Source organism: Aythya fuligula, chromosome 5 (genome assembly GCF_009819795.1).
Source record: "Aythya fuligula isolate bAytFul2 chromosome 5, bAytFul2.pri, whole genome shotgun sequence".
NCBI classification, from domain to species: Eukaryota; Metazoa; Chordata; class Aves; order Anseriformes; family Anatidae; genus Aythya; species Aythya fuligula.
Genome location: NC_045563.1, coordinates 20,819,837 through 20,845,819, shown reverse-complemented (window position 1 = coordinate 20,845,819; position 25,983 = coordinate 20,819,837). Strand labels below are relative to the sequence as shown.

At 41.2% G+C, this 25,983-nt stretch overlaps 1 protein-coding gene across 3 annotated transcripts in view; it reads right to left on the bottom strand.

The window, feature by feature from the left end:
- The window catches only part of OSBPL5 (oxysterol binding protein like 5), a 130,692-nt gene that overhangs the window by 11,957 nt on the left and 92,752 nt on the right, over positions 1-25,983 (bottom strand). For all 3 annotated transcript variants that reach the window (XM_032188467.1, XM_032188466.1, XM_032188468.1), the window contains exons 7-15: positions 24,474-24,558; positions 14,962-15,133; positions 9,686-9,905; positions 6,417-6,601; positions 4,930-5,011; positions 4,217-4,315; positions 3,074-3,170; positions 2,006-2,104; positions 628-725 (exon numbers count right to left, since the gene is read on the bottom strand). In XM_032188467.1, the coding sequence (XP_032044358.1) occupies positions 628-725; positions 2,006-2,104; positions 3,074-3,170; positions 4,217-4,315; positions 4,930-5,011; positions 6,417-6,601; positions 9,686-9,905; positions 14,962-15,133; positions 24,474-24,558 (1,137 nt within the window). The remainder of the gene's footprint in view (positions 1-627; positions 726-2,005; positions 2,105-3,073; positions 3,171-4,216; positions 4,316-4,929; positions 5,012-6,416; positions 6,602-9,685; positions 9,906-14,961; positions 15,134-24,473; positions 24,559-25,983) is intronic.

The window sequence follows — 25,983 nt, the reverse complement described above, 5'->3', positions numbered from 1 at the left end:
AACATGCCTGAAAGAATGCCTAAAGACATCTCTGTTTTATCTGCACACCTTAAGTTTGCATTACCAAGATTTTCTATGGGAGCTATGTGAACAAGTCAGTACAAGGCAATGACAGTGCAGCTCTTGAGCATGATAACCACTCCAAATCAGATGGCTGAAAATGGACTGTTAACCTACCGTCAAGGCAAGGTCCTGTAGCCTTAAGAAACACAAGGTGCAGTTCATTTTAACACCTGCTAGTATGGGTATGTATGTGACAGTTAACTGGAGAGCAACCTTAAAGATCCACATCACGACTTGTCTTGAAGTACTCTGCACACCTCGCTGTACTTTGCAAGCAAAAATAATGTTACTTCTGAAACAGAAGCCACGTTGTCATTGCCAGAATTTCAGAAGAGTCTGGCCAGCAGCCAGCTGGCAGGGAACAAGCTGTGTGTAACTCAGGCTTAGGAGTTGGGTTCCATCAAATTGCACCAGGCAAGACTGACTATGGGACGATGCCTCCTCTGGAGTTAGGCCACCCCAGGGTGGGGGTACAGAAATAATGTGGTGTATATGCTCATGTCTTGTCTGGTGTACAGGGGCAAGCCTGAGATCCATTATAAAGGGAAGCATGATGTCTCTCACCTTCAGCTTGAATTCCAGTTCTGCCCTGTGGTTTGTTTTCTCACAGTCAATGGTAACTTTCCCTCCAAGCTCCATTGTCATGGTACCATATAAAATTCCTGAAAGGGGAAAAAAAAACAAGAGAACTAATTGCTTTTTTCTGAACTCAAATTAGTCCCACTGATATGCTGTGAGATCTGCTACTTGGCTTAACATTTTGAGAAGATGGAAACCAAAATTTCCAGGACATGTGTGTTTACTCTAAGCATGAAAAATCCTCCTGAGTCTGTATTCCTCATTTACTACACCAGCTGAGCAACAGCTTGACTCATGGGTACTGACAGAACATATGAAGCAAGCTGAAATTGAGACAGCACAAATTGAAAAGGGTTGTGCCCAGTAATTTCATTTATGCTAGTGCTTGAACAGACCTAACTGCCTCTCACAGGGTGGACTGAGCAGAGAGGAGCTGTAATAGGATTCAGCAGAATCTGGGGGACTAGCAATCGTGTAGGGAACTTCTTTTTACACATGCTTACTGTTTTCTGGAAAGGTCATTTGCAGAAAAAAATGAATCAACAACAGAAAGATTTACACACAGGAAACGCTTACAGAGAGTATGATTTACAGAAGTTACTGTTTCAGGTAGCTAGACCTCCCATAAAGATTAACTTATAGGTCAACGTGCCAAAATGAAAAATATGCAAAAAGCAAAATTGGATCAAACTGCTGCAGGAGTGATTTTATTACTTTGGTTCCAACGCCACCAAGGCTTAGCTTTCTAAGGAGAAATGCAAGGAGGAATGCAGTTACTGCAGCAAATCAACTGGCAGCCATTCCAGGGGCTTCAGTGCACACCCAGATCAACAGAGCTGTGCCAGTATTGTACCCACACACAACAGCAAGCACCAGCCTCATGGAGGCAGCTGGTACACTGAGGAGTATCACAGTTTCATTAACAAAGAAATCAGAAGTCAAGTCAGGAATTTTTCATTCTTTATTCTTAAAAAGTCAGAAAACATATTAAACAATTTTTGTCATTAGAAGAACTTTACATCCTCAGAAGCTCATGAACTCTAACTCTTTCCATCTTCATTCTACCTGCAGTGCATATATGGAGTATTTTTAGTTTCTATGTAGTGCTAGAACTAACTCAGTGTGGGCCTAATTCTGTCCCCAGCTCTGTATAAACAAAGCAAAAATAATTCAGTTAGTATTACTGCTCCTCTACTAACTCCTATGACTCACACACAGAACACATGCTTCCTGGAAATGCCAGTCCCTGCATTTTGAGGTATGTGAGTGGAAAGACGAGCCAGTGCAAAGTTAAGTCAGTAAGATTAAATTACTACTACATTATTCTTTCTGTTTGCTTCCTATGTGAACAGTCATATCTTACCTTTACAGTGGGCATATGGCATAGTAATGATATAATCTTCCCCCCTGTTTAGAAACATAAGCTTTGCCTTCCCATCCAACAAGGCAGAAAGTGAGTTACCTGAAATTTAAAGGAACAAATACATGTATATTAAAATGCTCATTATGCATGGTCACTCATCTTATCCTACTTTAGAAAAACATTTACATTTAAATGTAGGACACTAATGAAAGAAGAGATATGAAACAGCAATAATTCAGGACCTGGCAAATCATTTACTGCTGAAGGCAAGCAGTTCTAATAAACTCTGCTGCATGACTTTCATTTGCTCTGGCATTCAGCCCCTGTTGCAGAAAGGGCAGAAGATTAAGTAAGCCATTAGTGGGATGCACTAATGAAAGCAATTCCAATGCCTTAGAGCTTTTCCAGGTGTTTCTGTTCTCACAACTTCTCTAATTGTGTAGGATCCCAAATAACAAATCAATTTGCCAGAAAGACAGAAATAACAAGTGTTTCAACAGATACAGCTACAAGAAGACAGTACTTAAGAGGTATCTGACTAAACAGAAAAAGAATTTTAAACAGCAACACTGTTTCAGAGCCTATCATTCTGCTGTCCTTCTGGAGGACATTAAGGTTAAAAGATCTGAAGCCACTTTGAAGCTCTAGGTTTCAACTCTTAGAAATCTGTGAGCTAAATAAATAAAGCAGTTACATTTATATGGAGACTGTTGCATAAGTCATCTGGACGATCAGATAGCTATAAAATGCCTCATCTGTGAGCATATGAAAAATATCCTGACAACTAATTGTCCACACATCCTCATAAACCTTCACTTTCTGAAAACCAGGCTTTTAAAGGGCTCAAGATTTCTGATTATTATTAATTTTAAGCAATTAGTGTGATCTCCCACTGAAATGGTGAAAATGGGGAAAACCTGGGAGAGCCCATACAAGGGATTAAGGCATCCTGGTGGTAGATGCTTAGAGCATTTTTTTGTTCTTAACCCTGAGCACACTGAGGAGTGACTGAAAAACAAAACCAATTTCACAATGTTACATGGAAGGTGCCTAGACTTAATGTCTTACCATAAAACTTGGACCTAGCAAGAATGCTTCCAGTAATGCAAAATCCATCCTTCCTATTGCTGACGTGAAAAGCTGACACTGGTGGATGATGAGAGACCTAGAGAAAAAAACAAACAAACAAACCATACAGAGATATTTACAGCAGTCTTTACAAGTTAAGCAGCATGAAGGATAAAACACAGCATCCCTCATGAAGTCTTGCACATGCCATCCAGAAGGTGCAAAACAGAGGCCGCAGAACTGAACAGAGTCCTCTAAGCCCCATTCATACCATTAATCCCAATGTTAAAGAAGGCAACATTATATATTAGAGACAGAATTCCTGTATAACCCTTCTATAACAGGCCACATTTTCTTTTTCTTTTGCATTTGTGCATCTGTGCACTTGAGATCATTTTACGGCTACATGTACACATGCCAGATCTTTAACACAATAAATGACAGTGTTGAACTTTTGGGTAGCATCTGAATAACCTCCATAAAATGGATGTAATTGCTGAAATAAAGTAAAACAAAAGAAAAAAAATTAAAAATATATTTGCTTAAATGTGGAAAAAAAAACAATGTATGGGAAACAAGGAGTCCTTGTACCAAAGTCCATGCGGTTCTCAGATTCCTTTATTAACTGTAATTCTCAAACTAAATTTTGTCAGGCCAGTTTGCTTGTGAGCTCTGCCTGTCATTTATCCCCAAAGATATGGAAACAGACCCTCAAAATACTTTGATTAAGATCATTATGGAATGTTTAGATATAAAGGAAGGCAGAATTTGATTATCTGTTTTATTATTATCCCTTTTGACAGAGGCAACACAAACCACCACAACATTCTCTTCAAACAAACAAAAACAAAACAAAACAAAACAAAACAAAACAAAACAAAACAGGAAAGCAGGTTTCTGTGGCACAGGTCTTCACTGAAGAGATTAATGTTATATATGGGACACCTGCCAAAGCTGAAGGTAATCTCAGTAAATCTAAAGAGAAAAAAAGATCAGCAGCTAGTTTTTTCCATGTCCCACTCTGATGTTTAAACAAAACTTCAAGTTACTCTCACAGGGTGAGATAAGGAGCATGCTCCTATGCAGGGAGGTGTAAATGGGCTGCTGCTTGCAGCACTTGAACATCCAAATAATGTGACTTACCTGTTCTGCGATGTAAAATGTGTGACTGTTCGTCTGAGGGTGAAACCAACAGCAGCGAAATGTCTCTCCAAGAATAGGGTTGTATGGCTTTTTTATTCCCTGAAAAAAAGAAAGCAACCAAAACCTGCTATAAATCTGCAAGTCAACTTTACAGACACGGCCACAAAACAATGTAGTAATTTTCTTCCTTATGTTAGATCAAGTCAACTACAAGAATCAAAGCCTAAGAACTTGTTACATATATCCTCCTGCACTAATCTCTTCACCCAAGCCATGAATTCATCTGCAATTCAGCCAGCTTAATCTCTGATACTGCCCAATCAAAGCTGTACAAGATGGTCATACTTTATTATTTCTGTTACTATATGCAGCAGGTACACACTTCTGTGGAAACATGACACTAAGATACTGAAAAGATAAAGAAGAGACCTGCTTGCAGCGAGGTAAAACCCCTGCATCCAAGTACTTACTAATTTTTGATAACAACTTTTGTTTTCTAGATGTCCAGTGCAAAAGCTCTTAGGTTAACCAACACTATTTGGCACCCAATATTCACTCCCAAACGAAATACAACTTTGGTTTTGAAAATAATTGTCACAGTATTCTGAACAACAGAGGAGGTAAACTGTTAAAGGAAATTCAGTAAAGAAATACACAGCCACAGCAGAAGTTTCCAACATCTATTAGAACCCCAAGCACAAGCATTCTCTTACCTTTGGCTTCTTGTAGAAGCCGGACAGATACCACCTCAAAACTTGCTTAATTCGACTGTATGGATCGTCTTCAAGAACAGCCCTGCAGGACAGAACATAAAATGTTTTCTCACATGCTTTTTATACTGTTTACACATCATATTCATTTTATACCGGTACAATGATCTTAATTTCAACAGTATTTCCCTAGTACTAAAAGGAAGTAATTTCTGTACTGCTCCAATGAAAAAGGTGTTTGCCAGCAGCGACTGTTTTTTAGTAATGTACATTGTAAAACACACACATAAATGCTTAGAAAGCGACCTAATTCCTGCAAAAAGCCTAATAAAGTCTCTGGAGTGTATAAGGTTTGATTGGATATACCTCCAGGTATGTTAATGTGGGAATGACAGTAGTCACTGATAATAGTAAAGTATAAGAAGTAAAAATAACAATATTAATCACATCAAAATAAAAAACAATTCTATTTTTCTCTCTTTTTCTTCGTTTTCACCTTCCTTAAAAGATCTTTAAAGCTGCCATGCTGCAAGGCCTTTTTCAGTCCTTTGTGATTTCACACAATCATTTAAGTTGGAAGTGGCTTCTCAGGGCTGTCTCATCCAACCTCCCTCCGCTCAGATGATGTGGGAAGTAAACATAGATTTCCTGGCATTTCCAACCGTTTAGTCAGATTTGAAAATCCACCTGCTTAAGTTCTTGCAAAATCCATTTAGAAGGAGCAACCACACCACAAAGAGGCTTATTAAAGAAAAACTTCAAACCCCTTAAAGCTTTTTTTCACATCTCAGTATTGAGGAGAACCATTTCCTTAACCTCAGATTTCAAACATACCACAAACAAAACTTGAAAATACCACAGCTCTAAAATTATCCAGAGGCAGCAGAATAAACATGAGTAACTAGTGCTGATATTTGAATACTGCACACACTGGCTTTAAAATACACCAAACATATCTCATTGAGAAAGATGGCCCTATCTGCAAGCAGGACATTTCCTGTTTTCTACTGTGGTGCTCCCTGCAGGTCTCTCTGCTCAACTGTGTTAAAAGGTGTTTCTTATTTATCATCCAAAATAATTATGCTGCTTTTGGAACAGAAGAGCTTGCTGATTCCACTGTTTGCTCTGTCCTATACTCCTCTGTACGTAAGTACACCAGAAGGTGGCGCAGCTCTGTTCCGAGCTGCTCAAAGGAACGAGCCAAATACCCATCAGTTCCAGCCTGTGCTGTAAAGGATGCGTGTGTGCAAAGGCAGCTTTGTCTGGAGCTTAACTGTTTTCCCTGTTTCCTTGCTCTTCAGGAGCAGCAGTGCATCTTGAAAAGGTCCCTGCAGCTGGAGCCTAGACTGATTTACACTGAATCCCAGTGACCTGAGTGCTATTTGGGAGCCTTTTGAGCACGTCTCAGCCAGCACCAGGCTCACGCTTTAACACGTTTTCACACTAACAAGAGACGTGCCCATGCCAGGCATGCTCTGTGTGCTACTTACTGGGAGAGCAGGTCAGCATGGTAGTAGTAATCAGAGAGCTTGTTCAGGAATGAGCGTGGTTCCAGGATGAAGGTGGGCAGCACCACTCGTGACAGGTCCATGCCGGGTCGCAGCTGCTTCAGCAGGATCCACATCAGGCTCTTGTTCTCCTCGGAGACAGTTTCCGTTTGAGACGATTCACCTGTCTACAACCGGAAATACAAGAAGCATACAAGAAACTCCTCTCAGGCCCATCCTCAGCAAGTGAGAGACTGTAAGATTTACTAGTACACCCACACAAAAAAATAGGAGATAAATGAGTAATAAACAAAGAACTGAAGCAGTCCTTCAAGTTCAAAACAGGACAAGCTGATACATAAGGCACTGCAAAGGGCCCACTGCCAGGTTGTGTGCACAGACTACAGCTCCCCCAGTGCTATGTAGTGCCCTTTGCAGCAGAAGCACAGTAACAGTAAAAAAACAACCAACCAACCAAACACATTAAAAAAAACCAAAAACAACAACAACAGAAACACATAAAAAAGGCCAGGCAATTTATTGTGGTTTCATCTGTAACTGTGTAGCTCCTCCGTGTTCAGTGGAAATACATGAGGTATAATATGGTGGAATAGGGCTTTTCAATCCAATGGAGAAAGAAAATTAAATTTTGAAACATGAATGTTGTTTTAATGCAGATGTTGGTTGTCTAGACTTTTGTCTAACACTCATCCTAGGCATCAGAATTTAACAGTGAAAGAGAATACTTATAATTAGGCTTCCTATTGTTTTTAGGCAAGAGATTTCTATCAGAAGGGAACAGTTCCATTCAGTTGCATTTCTGGAATACATTCTGGTTCAGGAGAGGACACGTAGCATACCCCAACAGGCTTTGCAGATAGTATGTATCACTAAACACTCATTTTCACCATCCTCAGCACCTTTTTGGCTCCTAATCAGCCCTTTTACTCATCATTCACAACTTGTGAGTAGGCCTGTAGGCTGGGGAGAATTTCAGACTGAGGAACAACACAGCTCTTTTCATTTCATTGCTTTTCCCTGTACCGTTCTTGTGACAGTCTGATGCAATACACAGCTCCAATCTCCAAGAAGTGGAAATCATTTTAAGGACGTAATACCACAGCGTCCTCTAGGGGTTACAATATGTATGGCTCTGTCAGAGCTTTCATTATTTATCTAGGTTTCAAGCGTGCATGTACTGGCAAGATAATTTAACGCCATGGTGAAATTGCTGTACAAGGTGTTACTCAGAGTGAGTAACTGCAGAAGGGATGGATGAAGAGGGATGAAAAAGGACAGGCAGGGGTGTGAGAGTAATTTCAGGTCATTTCTGTTTGCATTCCCATCAAATACCTCACCCTCAATACTCCTTTTTTAAGCTAGCTATAACTAAAATAAATTTAAAATAAGTTTTGTTGCTTTTGTTACCAGTCTACCTACTAAGAAGGTGTCTTTTTTACATTCTAGGCTAACTTTTGCAGTATTAAAGTCGTTCTGACACCTGTCTCTGCCTGCATGTTCCTACTGCAAACATGGCAAGGCACGCAGATGCACAAGCACATGCCTTTTTAATGCATACAGATGCACATACATATGTGCACACATTTGAAATGTGCTTTCAAAGTCATGCTGCAAATTTAACAGTGATGGTTTGCATCTGTGATCTGCAAATCTGAACTGTATACAGAGAGACAGAGGCAATTTCAGTTTAAGAAGTTAGTTAATGTTATTAATTGACACGCGTTTACCTTGATCCATCTGAGCCCACTGCTTATAGCAAACTACATCACTGCCTACAATTTACTTTTCTTTATGTTACTGTTATCATTGGAATAAGAATTAACAGCCAGTCTCATCCGTATGTCTCAGGAGACAACAGTCCCACTTTGCAGCCAACAACAGAAATCTAGTAAAACCCCTAATGGTCAAGGCTGCATGGGAACTCCTTTTGAAAGCTCACTGGAGTTACCCTGCCTGAACAAACACCCTAGCTTTATTTTACATTATCCAGTATCACTCTCTACTGTGGAATGTAGTCCTTCCCTTTTGTTTTTATTTTTATGGAAAACTGCAGAGTCTTCTTTCATTCACACAGACACCACTGCTGCCTTTTAGGTTTGATTGAACACCAAAGTATCTATCTGCTCTACTACTCCTTCTAGGACAAGTTTTCAATTGGCAAAAGGTTGTTTCAGAATAATGACCTGAGAGAAATTACGCTTGCCTTCATTTTGGTGTTGCCAAACATTGTTTGGTTCCTCCACTGTATTCAAAGTTCCCTCTTTGAACCCAGTCACCATTTGCTATGTGTCTGGGTGGGATTTGAAGGGAAGAGATGTACAAAAGGAATTAAAAAAAAAATTTTTTTGGATGCCTGTAGACAACAGTTCTTTTTCTAAGCACAATTTTTACAGCAGGGGCTTGCACCTCACCCTGACATCTGAAATCCCAGCAAACACATGCAGTTAAGAAACATCCTTCCAGCAAAGTGATTTTCTTTGAAGCATCAACAAGACTTCAGCTTCCTCTTTCAAATAGGCAAGGGAGTGCTCCGAGCCCTCCCGGTGCAAGAGTACAGTGCTTCTCTGCTGCTCACCCGGACTGACTCTCACCCAACAGTGGGTGCTCCCAGTTGCTCTACAGCTGCCTTATTCAGAGATGTCACAGCGACATCCAGCTAACAACGGCTCTTATACGGAACAGAAACACACCCTTCTGCTGTTAAGTGACATGAAAAATAGCTTTTCTACAAGAAATAGTCCTTAAGGAATCAAGTGGCACCATTAGGACACAGAAAGGATGTTCCATGCATAATGAAAAAAGGAAAGGATCATATTTTGTATCATGCGAGGACTGAGCATCTTAATTGACCAGGACACATGCCCAGAATAATAATTCCCCCTCCTGCTGGCTCCACAAAACCCTGTGCCAATGCTGTGAGGCTCTTCACTGCAATAACTGGTTAAAGCAATCGCTGATGCTGGACACATGCCAAAGCAAAGTAGCAGAGCTGCTGTTCATAATGCATAATTATTAGAGCACATGATAACTCAACATAATTTAGCAGAAAGCTGTACATTGCTCTATCTGTAAAACACTGGAACCCACAAAGCTGATTCTTAGCTGCCATGCATCTAAAAGACTGGATGACAAATACTACGAACAGAGACATTTCAACAGGAACAGGCAATGATTAACATGTTTTTATGTTTTTTTTTTTTTTTTTTTGTTGTTGTTTGTTTTTGTTTTTTGTTTTTTGTTTTTCCCATTACCTCCCCAAATTCCTCATAGATCTGTTCAACATAAGTCGTCCCCTTCCTTCCTGGAGAAACCTCTCCATGGATTTCTGACTGATCGCTTTCGCTTTCATTTGTCTTCCGGCTGTTCTCATGCGTTTCGTTCTCCGACTCTTCCACGTTGTCTCTCTCAGACTTGTCCGAAAAAGCATCGTTTTCCAAGTGGTGGTGGTTCTCCAGGGCTGATTCATTCAAACTGAAACACACAGTTCATTGCTCACTTCAATTTGATCTACAGAGATAGATTACTTCAGGCCTTTTGGATAAGGTAAAAGCACCCCCAAGGACTCAAAATAGGGTTTGCAGCCCAGGAGAGCCCAGGACATTGATTTTCTGAATAGCAGGGTTTTCATCACAGAAACAGTGAGATATTTTCAACCAAAATTCTCCCCTCCAAACATCATTTTGCAAAATCTGCCATCAAACTCCACTTACTCACACAGAATTTCCAGATGGGAGCCCACACACCAAAGGGATACAGAGCACCCACTAACAACTGTACACTGCGATTACGGAAGTGTGATCAGGAGAGATTTTTCCCTTTACAGAAACACATCACAGGAATGTAGAATTTGGGAAAAATATGAAGTTATGGAATACATTCTCTTTTCAGTATTACTGCTACTTTTTTTTTTTTAAACAGATGGAGGTCCTAAGTCAGCCCTACATTAGAAAAGGAAAATTTAAATAACAATAGAAGCAAGGATTTTCACAGAAATACACACACACAAACTAACCTGGGGAATGTATTGCCCCCAAATAATGTAAGAACTCAGTTCAAAGCATGGACTGGATGACTACACAAAACAAGAACATCCAGACTATAGCAGCATAAAAAAGCATGGAAGGAGTAGTAAATTGCATATTCAGCAATCCAGGCTTTACAGAATCAGGAGAAAGACAAATTTTTTTTCTCAAGTAGCTGGTAGCATCTTCATTTGAAAAAGCAAATGGAGGTTGTACAACAGGTAGCAAATATGATTCTTCAAGGGGAGTTTAGTATGGGATTCAGCTTTCCCTATTCATACATGTCTTTGCACACGTCACCTCTTTCACAGCTTAGTACAGTTGCTGTTCACATCTCAGTTGCTGCTCACATCTTCCTCTGAAAATTTCTTACCCAAGTCCTCATGCTTAGTTGCTCCTGGCTGGGACAATAAAAAAAGATTTCCAGCATTTACAAGGAGTTTAGACAATCTAACCGGGCCCTGGATCTGGAAGAGTTTTGTTGGTGTAGTCCACCTCCCTCTCAAAGCAAGTTTTCTCTTCTCAGTGCATGAGAGCGCTTTGTCAAGCTTTACATTTCTCCATGTCAGAGCTTTTCTCAGGTCATTCTGGGCACATTCCATTTTAGCTATAGATTAATGCTGGAAGTTCCCATCCCTCATTGCCTGCTCCCTGGCTTTTGTTTCTTAGTTTTAAGACAAATAGGCATTAGTAGTTAGAGCCAGACTTTAAAAAAATCAAACCAGAAAGGAGTCAGAACAGAGAACTGTCATCAGCTTTTCAGAAGATCTCAACTTCCAACTATGCACTTAAATAAGCTCCTGATTTTTACCACGTGAAGCAAGCCACATTGTGGTAATCACAGCTCAGTTTCCAGAGAAGCCCAGCAGGCTGAGCTCTTTTGAAAGTGTCATCTATAGCTTTTTGTGCCTTTACAAAATCTTTCTTTTAACTCCATTTGCATATATATGTATATATGCATATATGTCTGTGTGTGTGGATGTGTATATATATAAGCTACAGGGTTTTCAGTTTTCAGCTTCACTGTAAAACAAACCTACAGTCATAAATTGAAGTCAATGACACATACACTCCAGTCCTAATAACTTGCTATTAGATATTACACATCTACATTGTTCTAGTGCAAGGATCTCATTTCTTTGTTTTAAATAGAGACCACCAAGTGTAAAGACTGATAACCACATACACTGGAAGCCTACAGCATAGCATATACATGAGTTTAAGGCAATAAAGGAGAAAAAAGGTGAGAAGAGAGCTGTCAAGAGCAATTATCCCATGACTCCTCAGCACAGATACTTCCTGGATGGTAGGGCTGACTGTTCAAAGATCCAATTTATTTCTTCAGTTTTCAACATGCGAGTGTTTGTACGTGGCTGCTATGCTCTCTCACCTACTGAAGGCTTTTCTCTATGGGTTATACACACTTCAATGAGAAGTTAATTCTAAGACTTACAGTTCATGGCTGAGAAATAGTGTGTTTCTATTTCACATTTGTAAGAAGAACAGGAGTTTTAAAGTTTCATCTGCCTTGCACTTGCAAGATATTTGAAGTTTCATTGGTGCAATTGACTGTCTTAATCATTTTTACTCTAAATTTACTCCAAAGGGGAAGTAAACTGATAGGAAATCCCACTCGACTGTGCATGATTACCCACCAGCCACAAACAAAGCAAGACTTAACAGATCCAGAGCAGAGGAGCTGATCTGGGGAACCAAAAAGAAAACAAATGCTCCTTATTCTGAGTAACAAATCTGAGATGTTGAAGTGGAGCCTGTCTCTTTCATTCCTCCTAACAGAATCATCAGTAAATATGTAGAATATGCTAAAAAGAAAAAACAATCCATGAGCTTGAACTACAACCAATGTAAAGACCTTCCCAGAGGCTTCCAGTGGGATTTGGACCAGGCTTGAAAAGCTAGGAAGGGAATGACTAAATGTCAACAGCAGATTTCCATTTTACTCATGAACGTGAATAAATTGCAACTTTTCATGGCTAACTTACTGTTTCAGCATATCGGATCTGTCTTGTACCAGTGCTTTAGTCTCTAGGGAGTTCCTGGAAATGTCAGTGACCATAACTTCTTTGGGTCTGATACTGTTCTTCTACAAAGGGCAAAGAAAACCAAAAAACTTTGGCTCTTGTCAAACAAGGAAGCAAGCCAGATTCCTGGGGTTGCTGGACATGGAAGCAAAAAGAAATAAAGCTTCATATGAGGAGTGCCTAGTGCCCTAAAGCCCACCTGTCTAAAAATCACAGATTTGAAGAGTACTTTAGCTTTTGATTCAGAAGCACACTTGCACAGTTCTCTCCCTCTCAATTTTTATATGCTACTAAAGACATAGGTTTCAAAATCAGTGTATAATCTTGACTTCTCTCCCAGCAGGAAGAGAGCAAAGCAGCCAGCAAACAAATGCAACTTTGGCTCAAGGGAAGATTCGCCTTTGCCAATTCCCTTGGGTTTTGTTCTCCCTGTAATATCCATCATCTCCCTTTCTTTTTTCTTCTTCTTTTCTTGACAGAGTAGTTTGGCTAATTTGAAGATAGAGTTAAATGTAATTAACTGGCCCCCTAACAACAGCGTGCCAATTTAATTGGTATGACTCCCTGTAGGGAAGGCATTTAATTAGAATGATTGAATCCCTGTGAGGAAGCCACTGTCAGTGACAAACCAAAAACCCTTTGCTCAGCACTTACACAGTTTTGGTTTTATATTCTCCCTTGTTTAAATGTGCTTTATTCCTCCAGGGACAACAGAAAGTCATTCCCCTCTTCCACATCCATCAAAGTCCCCTGGGTTGTAAACACTGGGGAAAGTCTGGGTACACATTAAAACCTGTGGTAGAACTCAGGAAGGAGAGTGAATTGTCCTGATGCTGAACCCCCAGTTTGAACCAGATTCAGCAGAACTCCGAGCTTGTCAGAAAAACCTGGTTCCAACCGTGGGTCCTCTGCCCTGCTGAAAACTCTGCCACATGTACTATAACTGAGCCCCATTCAAAAGGCCATTTAATGCTGAACAACTAAGCAGTGAAGCAGAGACATCATTTAAGTGTCACTTATGTATCATATGTTACAGAAGAAATACTTTAAATACATTTTAAAATCTGTCTTCACTGTCCATTTTCAGTAGCCATGGGTCTGCCTGAATGTTCTCAGTGCCACAGGCTCCATTTTAGTATTAGATTTCTATACACACATCCATCAGCTGAAGAACAAGTCCAATGCATTCCCAGATTCATTGTCACAGTAAACCCAGTCTTTAGAGACTCTCTTTGGAGGAAAGGAAGTAAAGCATTACAGAATAAGCCCAAGAACAACAGAAGAATTTGCTCAAGTACTAGAGCAATGCACACAACCTAGTAACACATCAGATTTCCTTCTCTTCAGTAAAGTTCTTCAAATTCAAGCTAAAATCCAAACAAACAGCAGGACTGGAGAATGCACACTGGGAATAGCAGAGCTTTTCAGAGCAAAAGGCAGACCAAAGTTGCTGCCATCCAACTTTGGTCCCATGGGACCAGAGATACATCCTCACTCTGCAGGGGACTCAGATCCCTATTGTTAAATTTGTAAGAGAGCCAAAGAAAACCACTCAAACATGAGGTCCCACTGTGCTAGGCATCATCCATGCAGACTGCAAGAACTGCTACCCTAAAAACTGTGGGACCAATGGTGCATTGCCGTGAGCCCTTAAAGTCACATTCCTATCAGCAGAACTAGAAGTAGACACGACTTCTTCCAGATCCCACTCCAAGGGCCAAGTGTCTATATTGGAGGGATTTTTGAGGTTGCCTATTTAGCTATAAGCCACAAATAAAGCCTGTTTATTTTTTGTGATTATAGATCTTTGATGTGAGTAGTTCCAAAATGCTGCAGTACTACTAGGAATATGAATAGAAAGAAGGCTATGGGGACTTTTTTCCCTTATGTAAAAATTTATCTGATGCATCAAGGAGGGAATTGGAAACCACTCAAAACCCCTGTAGAGAGAGAAAGTAATTATAAAACTAAGGAAGCAGTGTGTGCACTCTGCTGACTATGATACAGTGTTATTAGCAAAGAGAACACATTAAAAAACAGATCAGACCCCTAGCCATATGTGCTAGCCGATAGACAGACACTGTAAGTGATTGTGTCTGCCTATCCACAGGTCTACTCCAGTGGCTAGACTCTGCAGTCTTTACTCAAGCAATCCATTATTCACGCCAGCATCTTCAGAAAGCGTTTTAGTTCAGGAAGGGAATAGAAAAAATTATTTATTGTGTGCATGAACACAGCTGAGGTTCCTTCCAGTGTGTGTGCCCAAGCACTAGCTGATAGTAGATTCCATATTCTCCAAAGCCATAGGTTAGTAATGGATGCAGCAGAACAACATATGGGCTAGTTTTTAAATAGATCTCCTTTATGGACTCTGGCTAGATTACCCTAAAATTAAAAGGATGCCCAGGTAAAGCCATGCAACACCTCCCTCTCTTGCTGTAAGAAGCATGAGCTGCATCTTACTGGAAGAACTCCTGGTCCGAGAGAGGGCTTGAGTGCAAGAGGTTGTTGAGCCCCGCATGCGCTGAATCACTCGAGCAGTTCATTTCTCCATCCTTTCCCTGCTTGGAGGCACTGAGCCGGAAGAGGCTGGAGCAACGCAGGGCAAGTTCCAGAGCATCCAGCCAGCATCGGCCTGTGAAAACAAGGGGCATTATTTAAGGACAGAAGAGGAAATAAGACAACTCATGCATTGCTTCTCAGAAGCTTATTACCTGCAAGCAACACCTTTTTAACTCACAAGTCACTGTGTACAATTACTTATGTTTAATTTTTCATACACATTAACCCCTCGATTATTTCGCCAGAAATAGTTTGTTTTAGTGGCTGCACAAGTGATACATCTGCATGGGTAACTCAGGAGGGAGCTCACCCCAACTCCCCCTTCCTCTCGCTGGTATGGGATCGCTGAACTAGAAGCCAGCTTGCGGGTTGCACGTGGGGTGTAGTGTTCCAACAGCAATCACTCCAAACAAGAGCCAGGAAGATCAATACTGCCAGAATGATTAAGAGTAGAGGGAATTGCTTGGCAGGCTGTTTATTTTCCCTGCTCTCTCTGTATTACTTTTCCCTTTCTCCATTCCCTACCCCAAGTCCCTCAGGTAATCAGGGTGGAGCATGAGTTTTTCTTATCTTGCCCTAAAAAATATGTACTTGAAGGGCCTACTTCGCAAATACAACAATACAACTATAAGCATGGCACAAAATGGAGAGGAACCATGGTTCCCGTGCACAGCCTCACTGGATAATCTTAAGGTCTGCACAGGACCCACAGGCAGGCAGCAAATGAAATGCACGGGAACTCAAAAAAGAGCCTTGGCTCCTCTTGATATGATCCATGCACCTCCACAAAGCTGTGTGGTAGCATTAAAGTCTAACCATCACAATGCTGGAGCCTCTGTATTCTTGGAAGCAGCTGAGAACTTTCGTATCAGAGTCTTTAATGAGGCCAGGACACCTGCAAATTGGCTGAACATTCAAGAACTGAGCTATCAAGGAAGTTATCCTCTAATTTCTGGCATGTGAAACAGAGCTCTTCATTACACTCCTCAGAATACATTTTGCAATGATTATAAGTGTGCTTGAGAGGCAGGGAAGAAAACAAAGGGATTTTCAGTCAATGGCATGTGCTACAAACAGGTTCCTCCTGGACCACATCCACTCCTAGGTCCCATTTGGGAAATGGCTGCCATTACATTTGGTCCTATCACACTCCTAGCGTTAAGCTATTTGTAAACCTCACTGAGATGCAACTGTTCTCTTGGGCAGCACTCCCATTGACTTCGATATGACCAAACTATGTCTCTATAAGATCAATGAGAGTTTAAGACAATCTAGGTCATATGCACAAAAAAAACGTGTTTATAAATTTGAGTAGCTTTCAGTGCTTACTTTGGTACAAAGCTGCAACCAATAAGAGAGAGAAAAAACAACAGAAGTTGCAGAATTCCACTTCAACACTGAGGCATAAACACCACGGAGATCAGCCATTTATTCCAATTTCAACCCATAAATTCCTTCTGCATCAGCTTATGGTTTAATAATAATGCCACACATAATGGTTAATAAAAGATTAGGAAGGCTGAAGGCTGTTGGAATTGATTTCACACTATTTTGTATTTAACGGAGATTCTTGCATTAAGGCTCTACATGCAGAGATTTATTCCCTTCTCACCATGTGGAGGATTTGCATGGCTAACCCATTAGAGTTAACGGCTGCGCTGAGCACAAATCCACTCTCCCCTGCATATCCCTGCTCCCACCACCCCATCAAGATGAAAACTTGTTTCAGGCTATTCCATACAAGGGAGGACACTACTAGCGCTCATCTTCTTTGACTTTCCTCTCTCCTTGTTTTTCTTTTCTTCTCCTTTCCTGTGCATGGATAGTGAGGACTGCACCATGTGACATTTGGAAATACTGCAAATGTCAAGATATTTTTATATTCAATGGGCTTGTAGAAGTAGGTGCTGTGATAGGTAGCTTGATTTGCAGCAGCACAAGCACTTTGGAACAGTAATGGAGGTCAGATCCTCAGCTCTCTATGGCACTCTGCACACAAGATGTTCTCTTGCAATGGCCATGACAATGCGCTGCCTACATTTACGCTTTCTAACAAGGGTGACAAGGGTCAGCCCCAAGTCTCCCTCAGGCCAGGACCCAGCCATTTTCCATCGTGTGCCCCTGCAGCTCCCTCTCCCCGGGGCCAGAGGCACAGCAGGCCAGCCTGATCCCACCAACACCTCTTCTGCCCCCACACCGGCACTGCCAGGGGTATCTGCTGGAGCCAATGTGTGCTTATGGGCTTGGCCAAGGCCTCAGCGTCCACCACACTGCCAGAAGCAATTGCTACATCCCATTTTAGGTTTTGTATCTCTTTATATGAATCCCAGGAAGCGGTTACGAGTAACTGGAATCATTTTGGAAAACTAATTCAAGGAGCTTAAATTAAAAAATAATATTAACATTTATTTTAATATTTTAAGGCAGAGACACAAAGCTGCCACTATAGGAACCTGCTGTGCGCTAGCAGTCAGCATTACTTCTGCCCTGCAGAACATCAGAAATGGCATCAGTTTGCCCATGTATTCACTTCTTAGAGAAAGTGAATTCAAGGGATGCCCAATCTAAGAAACAGACCTTCAGCCATCAGGTGGTGCTGTGAGTCCGAACAAATACATGCCACAAAAAAACAGACATAAAATATAGGATTTCCTCTGAAAATAAAAAGGTTATGCTCTCTGCAAGTCAACAGGGTGTTAATTGCAGCATAACACTGTAAAATGATACCCTGTAAATTTCAGGGATTGTGCAAGAGATAAACCCGTTTCATTGCTACAGGCCTACATGAAATGTTTTTACATTTGAGTGGTTTTGCTATTGAGTAATATTCATCTTTATTGTGAAAATTATATGAAAATTCTAGCACTTGGATTACTTAATTGCTTACATGACGAGTTCACTCCCTCAGGAATTGCAGAAGGAGAAAAAAGTATGTGGTCACATAATTAAAGGCTGTCATCCATAGTCATGGCAGTCTGCATGAAGGCTTCATGCATACCTTAATTCTTGCATTTTCTAATTCTGAGTGGTTGACTCGAGTCATTTTTTGTATGCAAGATAATTAGATCAGAGAAGGATGCAAAATGTGGGTTCCTTCAGAGATGAATGGCAGCCTGATATGATGCATATAAAGGAAGCAAAATAGAGCTGCAAAGGAATTACAGTGGTAGTCTTTTAGAACATTAGAGGTTTTAAAAACTGTAATGTAAAACACTGTGATCAATTATCAGCTGTAATCTTCTATAGACTACGGCTTCAAACAAGCATATATTTAAATCCTGAAGGAAAACCCAAGAGCATACTGGCAGCCTACGGCAGAATCTCCCCACTGGCTTTTAAGCATGTTTTATATCAAATGATACATTACTCTATCCACTACAATGACACTTTTGAACAATTTCTGCAAAGATTATGTCACCTCAACACCTGCATTACCTCCTTTTGCCTAGGAGTTACAAACAGTATTCCCCTTCAAACATCACCCCTGAGCTTGACCCTTTCTTTGTATTTAGCACTTTGTCTGCCCAGCCACTCTTGTCTGGATGGGGAACGATGGGGAATGAGTGAGACGTTGGACACAGCTGTTGCTGAAGTGCCATAAGCAGCTGTCCTACCAAAGCACTGGCACTGGCTTGGGTTCCTGCTCTCTTCTGGAGCAGCCTCTCGCCTTGCACGGACCATTGGTTTGAATATCCCTTCCCCTACATCACTTCAGCTAATGATGACCAAAATGCACATAATGATGCATTTGGCATATGGCAGATGTCCTGAGAAAGTGTGATGTCAGAGGAACACACTTGCACATCACTTAGCTGTGCTCACTGAAGAAAAAAAAAAAAAAAGATAAAATAGAGGTGTCTCCCCTGAGTAGGCCTTTAACTTTTTTTCTCTGATGGATGTGTTTATAGTAAAATGATGACTGTCATCAGTGACAATTTCAAGAAGGAAACTCTTTGGAAAATCTCCTAAACACAGCTGGGTTCCAAAGTTCCTTCCTTCTTGAAAGGTTTTGGAAAAACAAAACAAAACAAAACAAAAAACTAATAAAGGACATGTGTTGCCTTGACTTCTCAAAAACAAAGCCTAACATACATCCCACATATGTTCTAAAACCTTCTGTATGCTCTTGCCAGGCCTTTTGGCTCAGCAGACTGGAAAAGCACCCTGCAGTCCTTTGAGATGGTTCCTGTGGTATAGCTGTGCAGACAGGAATCACTGCTGCTCCTTGCAGGACGCTTCCTGCATCCGCAGGGTACTGCTGGCCCCACGCAGAAACCAGGAGGCTGCAAGGCTGAATAGGAGCAAGCATGCACTTGCACTGACTCTTTTTTTTTTCTGGACAAAAGAAACTACTAAAAGCAAGTAACAAAAACCACTTCTCCACCTTGAGGAAAAAAAAAATCCAAACAACTAAAGGTTGCTTATGCTACTAAACCAGGCTTGGCTCAAGGAATTTCTTCAAGGAGTAACTTGAGTATGTCCCAGTCTTCAAGTAGATCTTAAATTACAAAAATATCCCATAGAAACAAAACAAAACAAAACAACAACAGACATTATTGGAAACATAAAGCTGTTCGTTTTTGGGATTCCTTACAGTTACCATCATTTCACCTAGAACAACTCATAATTTGATGTGCCAAGACTATCTTTGCAACAGCAGATCACAGAGAAGCCACCCAATGTCCTCTCAGCACTCATCAGTAATATGAGTACGCTCGAGATGGATTCATATCATGGCACATGAAATCTCAGTCCAGGACTAAACCAAACCTTTTTCTCCATTTCATTCTTATAGTTACAGAACAGCTGGGATTAATCTCTTGCCAATTAAGACTTCAAAAGCCTCACACCTAGTAACCATACATTCCTCCAGACAGGCATCACTAAGGGAATATTATTCTTCTTGAATTATTAAAGTCATCCAGCTTTTGGCCTCATGCCTCACACCTGCAAGATAGATGCTTTTCAAAATCAGCCTGAAGTAGACTGCCACCTGGAAATGATGAATTCTTGCTCAAGTACACACAAATCACAAACAATGAGGAAGACTCAGATTTGGTTTAGTCAGTGAACATTAAGGTCACTGTTTTCAGCTGACTGCTTCTTATTTTGTGGTACCACTTGGGTGCCCCACCTATATGATTTTTTACACTTGGGCTGTCAAAACACAGAGATGTGATCCCTCAGTTAACTGCTGCAGGTGCAATGTATGCAGCAAGCTATACAAAGTCAACTTGCACATGCCTCGATTGTAAACTGCTGTGAAAGGTCTAAGGAATATGAAGGGCAGACACAAGGCTAAAGAGACAACTTCTATTTTTTCCAGCACTGCCAGGATCCAGTGGTGTATTTCATTGTATTTCACTTTCTCTTGGTTTGTTGCTTCTGTGTATGGCCCTTATTTCAGTAATGTAATTTACTCCCCAGATCAGAGCACCCGTTCCGGGGGAAGGGCCAAGTGCCAAGCAAAAACTAAAGAAATGACACTGCAAGACAGGCACAGCTCCGTCCACACCAGGCTAACCAAAGCATGCCTGGAGGAGGGGATGGACATAAGCAACTAAATAAGTGTGGTTTACAATCCCACTGTCAAGCCTTTAACCCTTGGTAATCTGCTGCTTTGAGCTCCCCTGGTAGCCCCCCGTTTGTTGGCAGTGCCCATGGCAAAGTGGAGAGCTGTGATATGAAATACAAATGGGTGTAGGATTGGTTTGGGGATCTCAGGGACAGCCCCAGAATGGTCTGGGCAAGAAGCTCAGGACAGGTTTTAGCTACCAATTCTAAGCCATTCATCAGCACAAATCTGAAATGCATACACAGTCACTGGTTTGGAAAAAACAATTTTCTTTTCTGAAACTGCTAAAAAAGAGAGACCCCATGCTTGTGCAGGCTGAGGCTTGTAGGCTGATATGACCTTCCAGATGTCTTTAAAACACATCACAAAGTAGACTGCTGCTGAGGTCTGTGAACGTGAAATTTACTGTATCTTGGCAGTGGTTCTGCAGGCTGTCCAGAAGTCAAGACCTTAAATCCTACCAACAGTCTGTCACAGATGGTACAGCAGAGGGGAAAAAAGGGATTCTGAAATGCTGAGAGAAAAAGTAGGCCATGTAGCTGCTGATCATGATACAGTTGCCTGGATAGCAGAACTGTACATCTAACATATGCTGTAACTCAATATTCCCCAGCAAGTTGGAGGCCTCCATGAATTACTGTTAAATTCACCAAATGCTCTGTGGCTCATTTTCCACTATTAATACAGGAGACTGCGTTAAAATAAATGTGGCCAGAACATCTCCTCAGACACACTGTAGATTCACACAACACTGCATCTATGGAGGAGATGTGAACATACTACAAATACACGCTAACATTCCGCAAGGGAACAGATTCCGCCTGCCCCATTTATGTCAGCTAGCTTAGCTTGTTTCATCTTCATCTCCTGTCTCTCTTGACCGTAACTGCACCCTCTACGGTGTCCAGCATACTAAGAAATGAAATAAACTCAAGCACACCCTGAAGATGCCCATTCACAACAGGTAAACCAAATACCAGTCTACAGTCATATCAGTAGTGCCTCCTGGGTTTAAAATCAAATTGTATTAATTACGAGTACAAACCTTAAATTGTTGCATTTTATATAGATTTCTTGAAATGCTACAGTTTCTATTCCTTGTGTCCTTGCCTGCCTATGTTTTACACTACCTACTGATGTGCATGCCATTTCCAAGTCACTGATCTCAGAGAGCGACACCCATGTGTTGGGCTACTTGTCAGCATGTCTACACTGCTCAGTGGAGCCAAGAACCCCAAACTGCTCCCATGGAGCCCAGCTAGTGAACAAAAGGAGTGTAGTACAGTAACCACGCTAGGACAGCTCTTGAGTTTGGGAATTCTTCACTGTTCTCTGCAGACTCTCATCCTTCCCTTCCTGCAGAAGGTACAGACACTTCTCACAGCTCACTGACCTCAGCTGCCAACTCAAATACTCTAATTCAGCTGAAAGTTACACCATGTTTCATGCTAGTATTTCTGGTGCAATGTTACATCACAATTTTTTGTGAAGTTCACAGCCAAACGGACAGATCCCAAAGCTTCCCATGTCAGCTGTCATGGTCACCTCCTCAGATTAATTCTCAGAATCTACTAAGCCATAATGTGCCTGTTCCAAATCTCTGCAGGTGAATCTAGGGCATTGCTAGTGGTGTTCACAACATATACTGCTTCATCCTTAACCAAAGGTCTTAGCTACTTCCCACAAACAGATTTGTGATATTTGACTGAGAGGCTTCTCAGTCCCTCCTTCCTCTGATCACGGTAGCTTTCCATCTAACTATACAACCCTACTGTAGAGAAACAGCAAAGTAAATGAAAAAGCGATTCTACTTTGACCTGCCTGGTCTCCGTCTGCTTCCCAGGAATCTTGGCCAATATCTTAGCTTTAAAAATAAGTTCCAGTAAGTCACTATTTTAAGCTCTTATGATACCACTGACATAATAATTCACTGGGCAGAAAGCTTCCCACAGGCCTTTAAATATTGAAAATGCTCATGTGCCAGACATGGTCCCTTTTGTGCTTTTCCAGCATTACAATGTATGACCCAGTCGGAGAGATCACAGACAGAAAAATCTTACATCTGATGATCTCTTGGGGACTATAGCTAGCTTGGGAGCTTCATGACTGAGGGTAGTTAGAACAAATCTAAAGCTATTCTACTCCACATAACTGCTCTATAACAGTCATCATAAAAGAAAGATTAGAAGTTCAGCCACAAGTCTCTTTGCCAGGCTGGCTTTAACATTTAATCATTAGGTTTCCCCCGGAATTAAAGTTTTCATTTAGAAGACAGTTAAAATGCCACAAGAAAATGACATTATCAGACAGCAATTTTTCTTGAATGCATGCAATGTCTACATTGCTCCCTTTGTGCGTTTTCTAATTAAGTTAATGGAAAGGCAAGTTACATCAATCTCTAAAGAAATAATAATTTAGAAAATCTGGATTGTCAGACAGTTAATGAAGTTACTCACTTGCCTAAGAACCCCGTAGAACTCTTCTATATATCTGCTCTGCAGGCTGTCTGTCTAACTAGGGTTTGAAATGCCTGTAATTGATCAGCTCTACCTCAGAGGCACTTTTTTTTCCCCCAAGAGACTACTGTATCAACCTCTCAAGACAGGTGATATTTGGAGCCATGTAAAATCCTGTATGCCTTTACACGAATAAGCTGTGCTGTTCCGTAAGCTGCAAAAATGTAAAAAAGAAATAAATGTGCTTTTACAGCTCTATACACATACCGCTTATACCATTTCACTGTACTGGCAGCTGCAAGCAGCTTTCGCTGTCGAGATGGTATACCTCACTGTGAACAGCTCTTTACACAGCCGCAGGAAGAACAGCATGCCAAGCCTGCAATGGAAGCAGCTTTCCTCCTGTTCTAAGTGCTATGTTAAAGCTGCATTTGGTGTTTTCAAAGTCTCATTCCCAGCCTTTAGGAATTTATGAAACTTACCAGCAGCATTTTCCTTCTAAAGCCCACTGTGCTCCATAAACAATTGTTGTACCCTTAAAGTCAGTCTAGATGAGCACGTCTGAATGAGCACGTGGGCTACTTGGGCACCCTGGTGTGATAGGTGAAAAACATCCATAAAACAACAGTCTGGGTTAATTTGCTATGGCAAAAAAAAAATACAAAACACCGTAGTCTGTAGGTCAAATGAAACGAAAACATTATTTTAATCTTCTTATCTACTTATAAATCACTGATATTTTAGGTCTGCTAAAGTCATTTAGAGAGATTTCACATAGCAAGCTGGCATGCTTGTTATCTATTGACCTGAATTTCCCTTCCATAATTTTCTGAATTCCTAGAACAGTATATTACAGGAGGAGTCACCAGGGTCTGTCTGGGCCTGCTACAGCATTAGCCCCAGTACAGCAAATTTACAGAATTCTGGTGGTTGAGAGGCATCTATTAACAGTTCTTCAGTATGGATATGCCTTTTTCCTCCAGCAGGTCCCTACCTAGTCTAAGACTTAGGCAGAAAACCCACTAAATTCTCTGCTAAACTGAAGAAAGTTTCATTCTAGTTTCAGGATGAAATCCTTTCATCCTCTAGTATTTACTGACTTTGTGTTTTTTCCCTCATCTAGAAGTCTAGATCCTTCCACACACATGTCAAGAAAGGTGGCTTTTCAGTAAAGAATATGAAATTTGCCTATAGCCTGCCCTACCTATTCTGAGCCACGCTAATGGGCATCATCTCGAGCTGGGTGAACTGTTACTTGTTCCTTTGTGTGTCATATTTTTTTGCATCAACCTACTTTCTTCTGCAGTCTTGAAGTCCACACTAAACTTTGCCTCATCATTCACACTGGTTACTGGAGAAAGTAAAGGAAGACTAAAACTTACCATCCGATTCGGAGGCTGCTCTGAAAATCAAGTAGCTGCTGGGAAGAGGCTGAGTTATCGAACCAACGTTTTCTCCTTTTGGGCCCTGGAAATGAACACAGACAAAAAGAAATAAGTCACTGAAGATGCAGTGGCCGTTCAATGTCTTTCTACCCTTCCTGGGCAGAGTGTGTATGTTTGTGATAGTCAAAAAGAAGGAAGGAGCAGATGGAGTAATTTAGAGAGATTCATTAGTAATCATGACATTGCTGCTGTAGCTCCAAAGCAGCAATGAGCTCTGACGTTAATTGGGCTTAGCCTAACCCTTGCTCAGCTCCCAAACTGCCCTGTTTATTCACATCCTCAGAAATGGAGAAATTTCATTCCTGTAGCTTGGGACAAAGACAGCCAAGTGTTTGTATTTGCCATTAGAGGGAGGGAGGGAGGGAGGGAGGGAGGGAGGGAGGGAGGGAGGGAGGGAGGGAGGGAGGAAAGGAGAAGACAGGCAAAACCACAGGCTGGGGACCAAAGGTTTCCCACCACAGATACATGTTTCTGGGTTGCAGCCCTTCACTTCTATATCCAGACATTTTGAGAACCTTTACAATGGGGTGCGTGGGGCGACAGCTGCTTCAGAGAGACTGGGAACAAAACCAGGCTTTGCTTGTTTGTTGCCTTTAGTTTAGGAGCTGTAGCAAAAAAGATTATAGTGTCTTGTAAACATCCCACCAGAATCCCTTCAGCTTGACTCTCCAGAAATGCTTCCCAGGGAGACAGAGTACATCTTGAATTAGGCACTTATTTGAGCAGAACCACATGCCTTTATCTCCTCCCTGTTTTCTCTTCTTAAGCTCCAGCAGCTGTGAAGAAGGAGCTTTTCCTCTGCCCAGTGTGCACAGCTTCACAGTCTCCATTGTACGTGCTTTAAGTCACAATATGCTTGAAATAAGAGAGTCCCTTGCATTTCCAAAGTCACCCACCCTCCTCCAGTTCCTTCTCTTCCTCGCCTTGTAAGACACAATATGAAAGCGGATCAAGTATGTCGACTCTTCAGAAACACATACAGAGCAGAAAACATCACCAATACCCACATATCCACTAACCTAAGTGCGGGGTGAAACAAGCTGTTTTCTCCAGAAGTTCTCAAATACACAATTACTTTAGTTTCTAGAGAATACCACACACGATACTTAAAATCTGTAGGGAGATGTCTGCAGTCTGAGTATGGCTCTCCTCCCTTGCATGGCCCTTTAGAGTATCCCATCCTGCTCCTTGAGAAGATTTCTTCCCAATAATGGTGAAAGCAGTGAAACTGTGACTCCTACTGAAAACTGCTGCTGTATGCAAGTGTTTAGTAGTTAAATGGTGGTTTCATCTGGATTTCTGTATTCGAGTTCCACCCAGGAAGCCAAAACTTGGAAAGGGTGAAGAGTGAAAGCATATGATACACATCAAATTGTATCTGAGTCTATGTCACAAAGTTGTAGTGCTGAGAAGACAACAGTCTCCAGTCTAGCTTCTTGTCTCTATA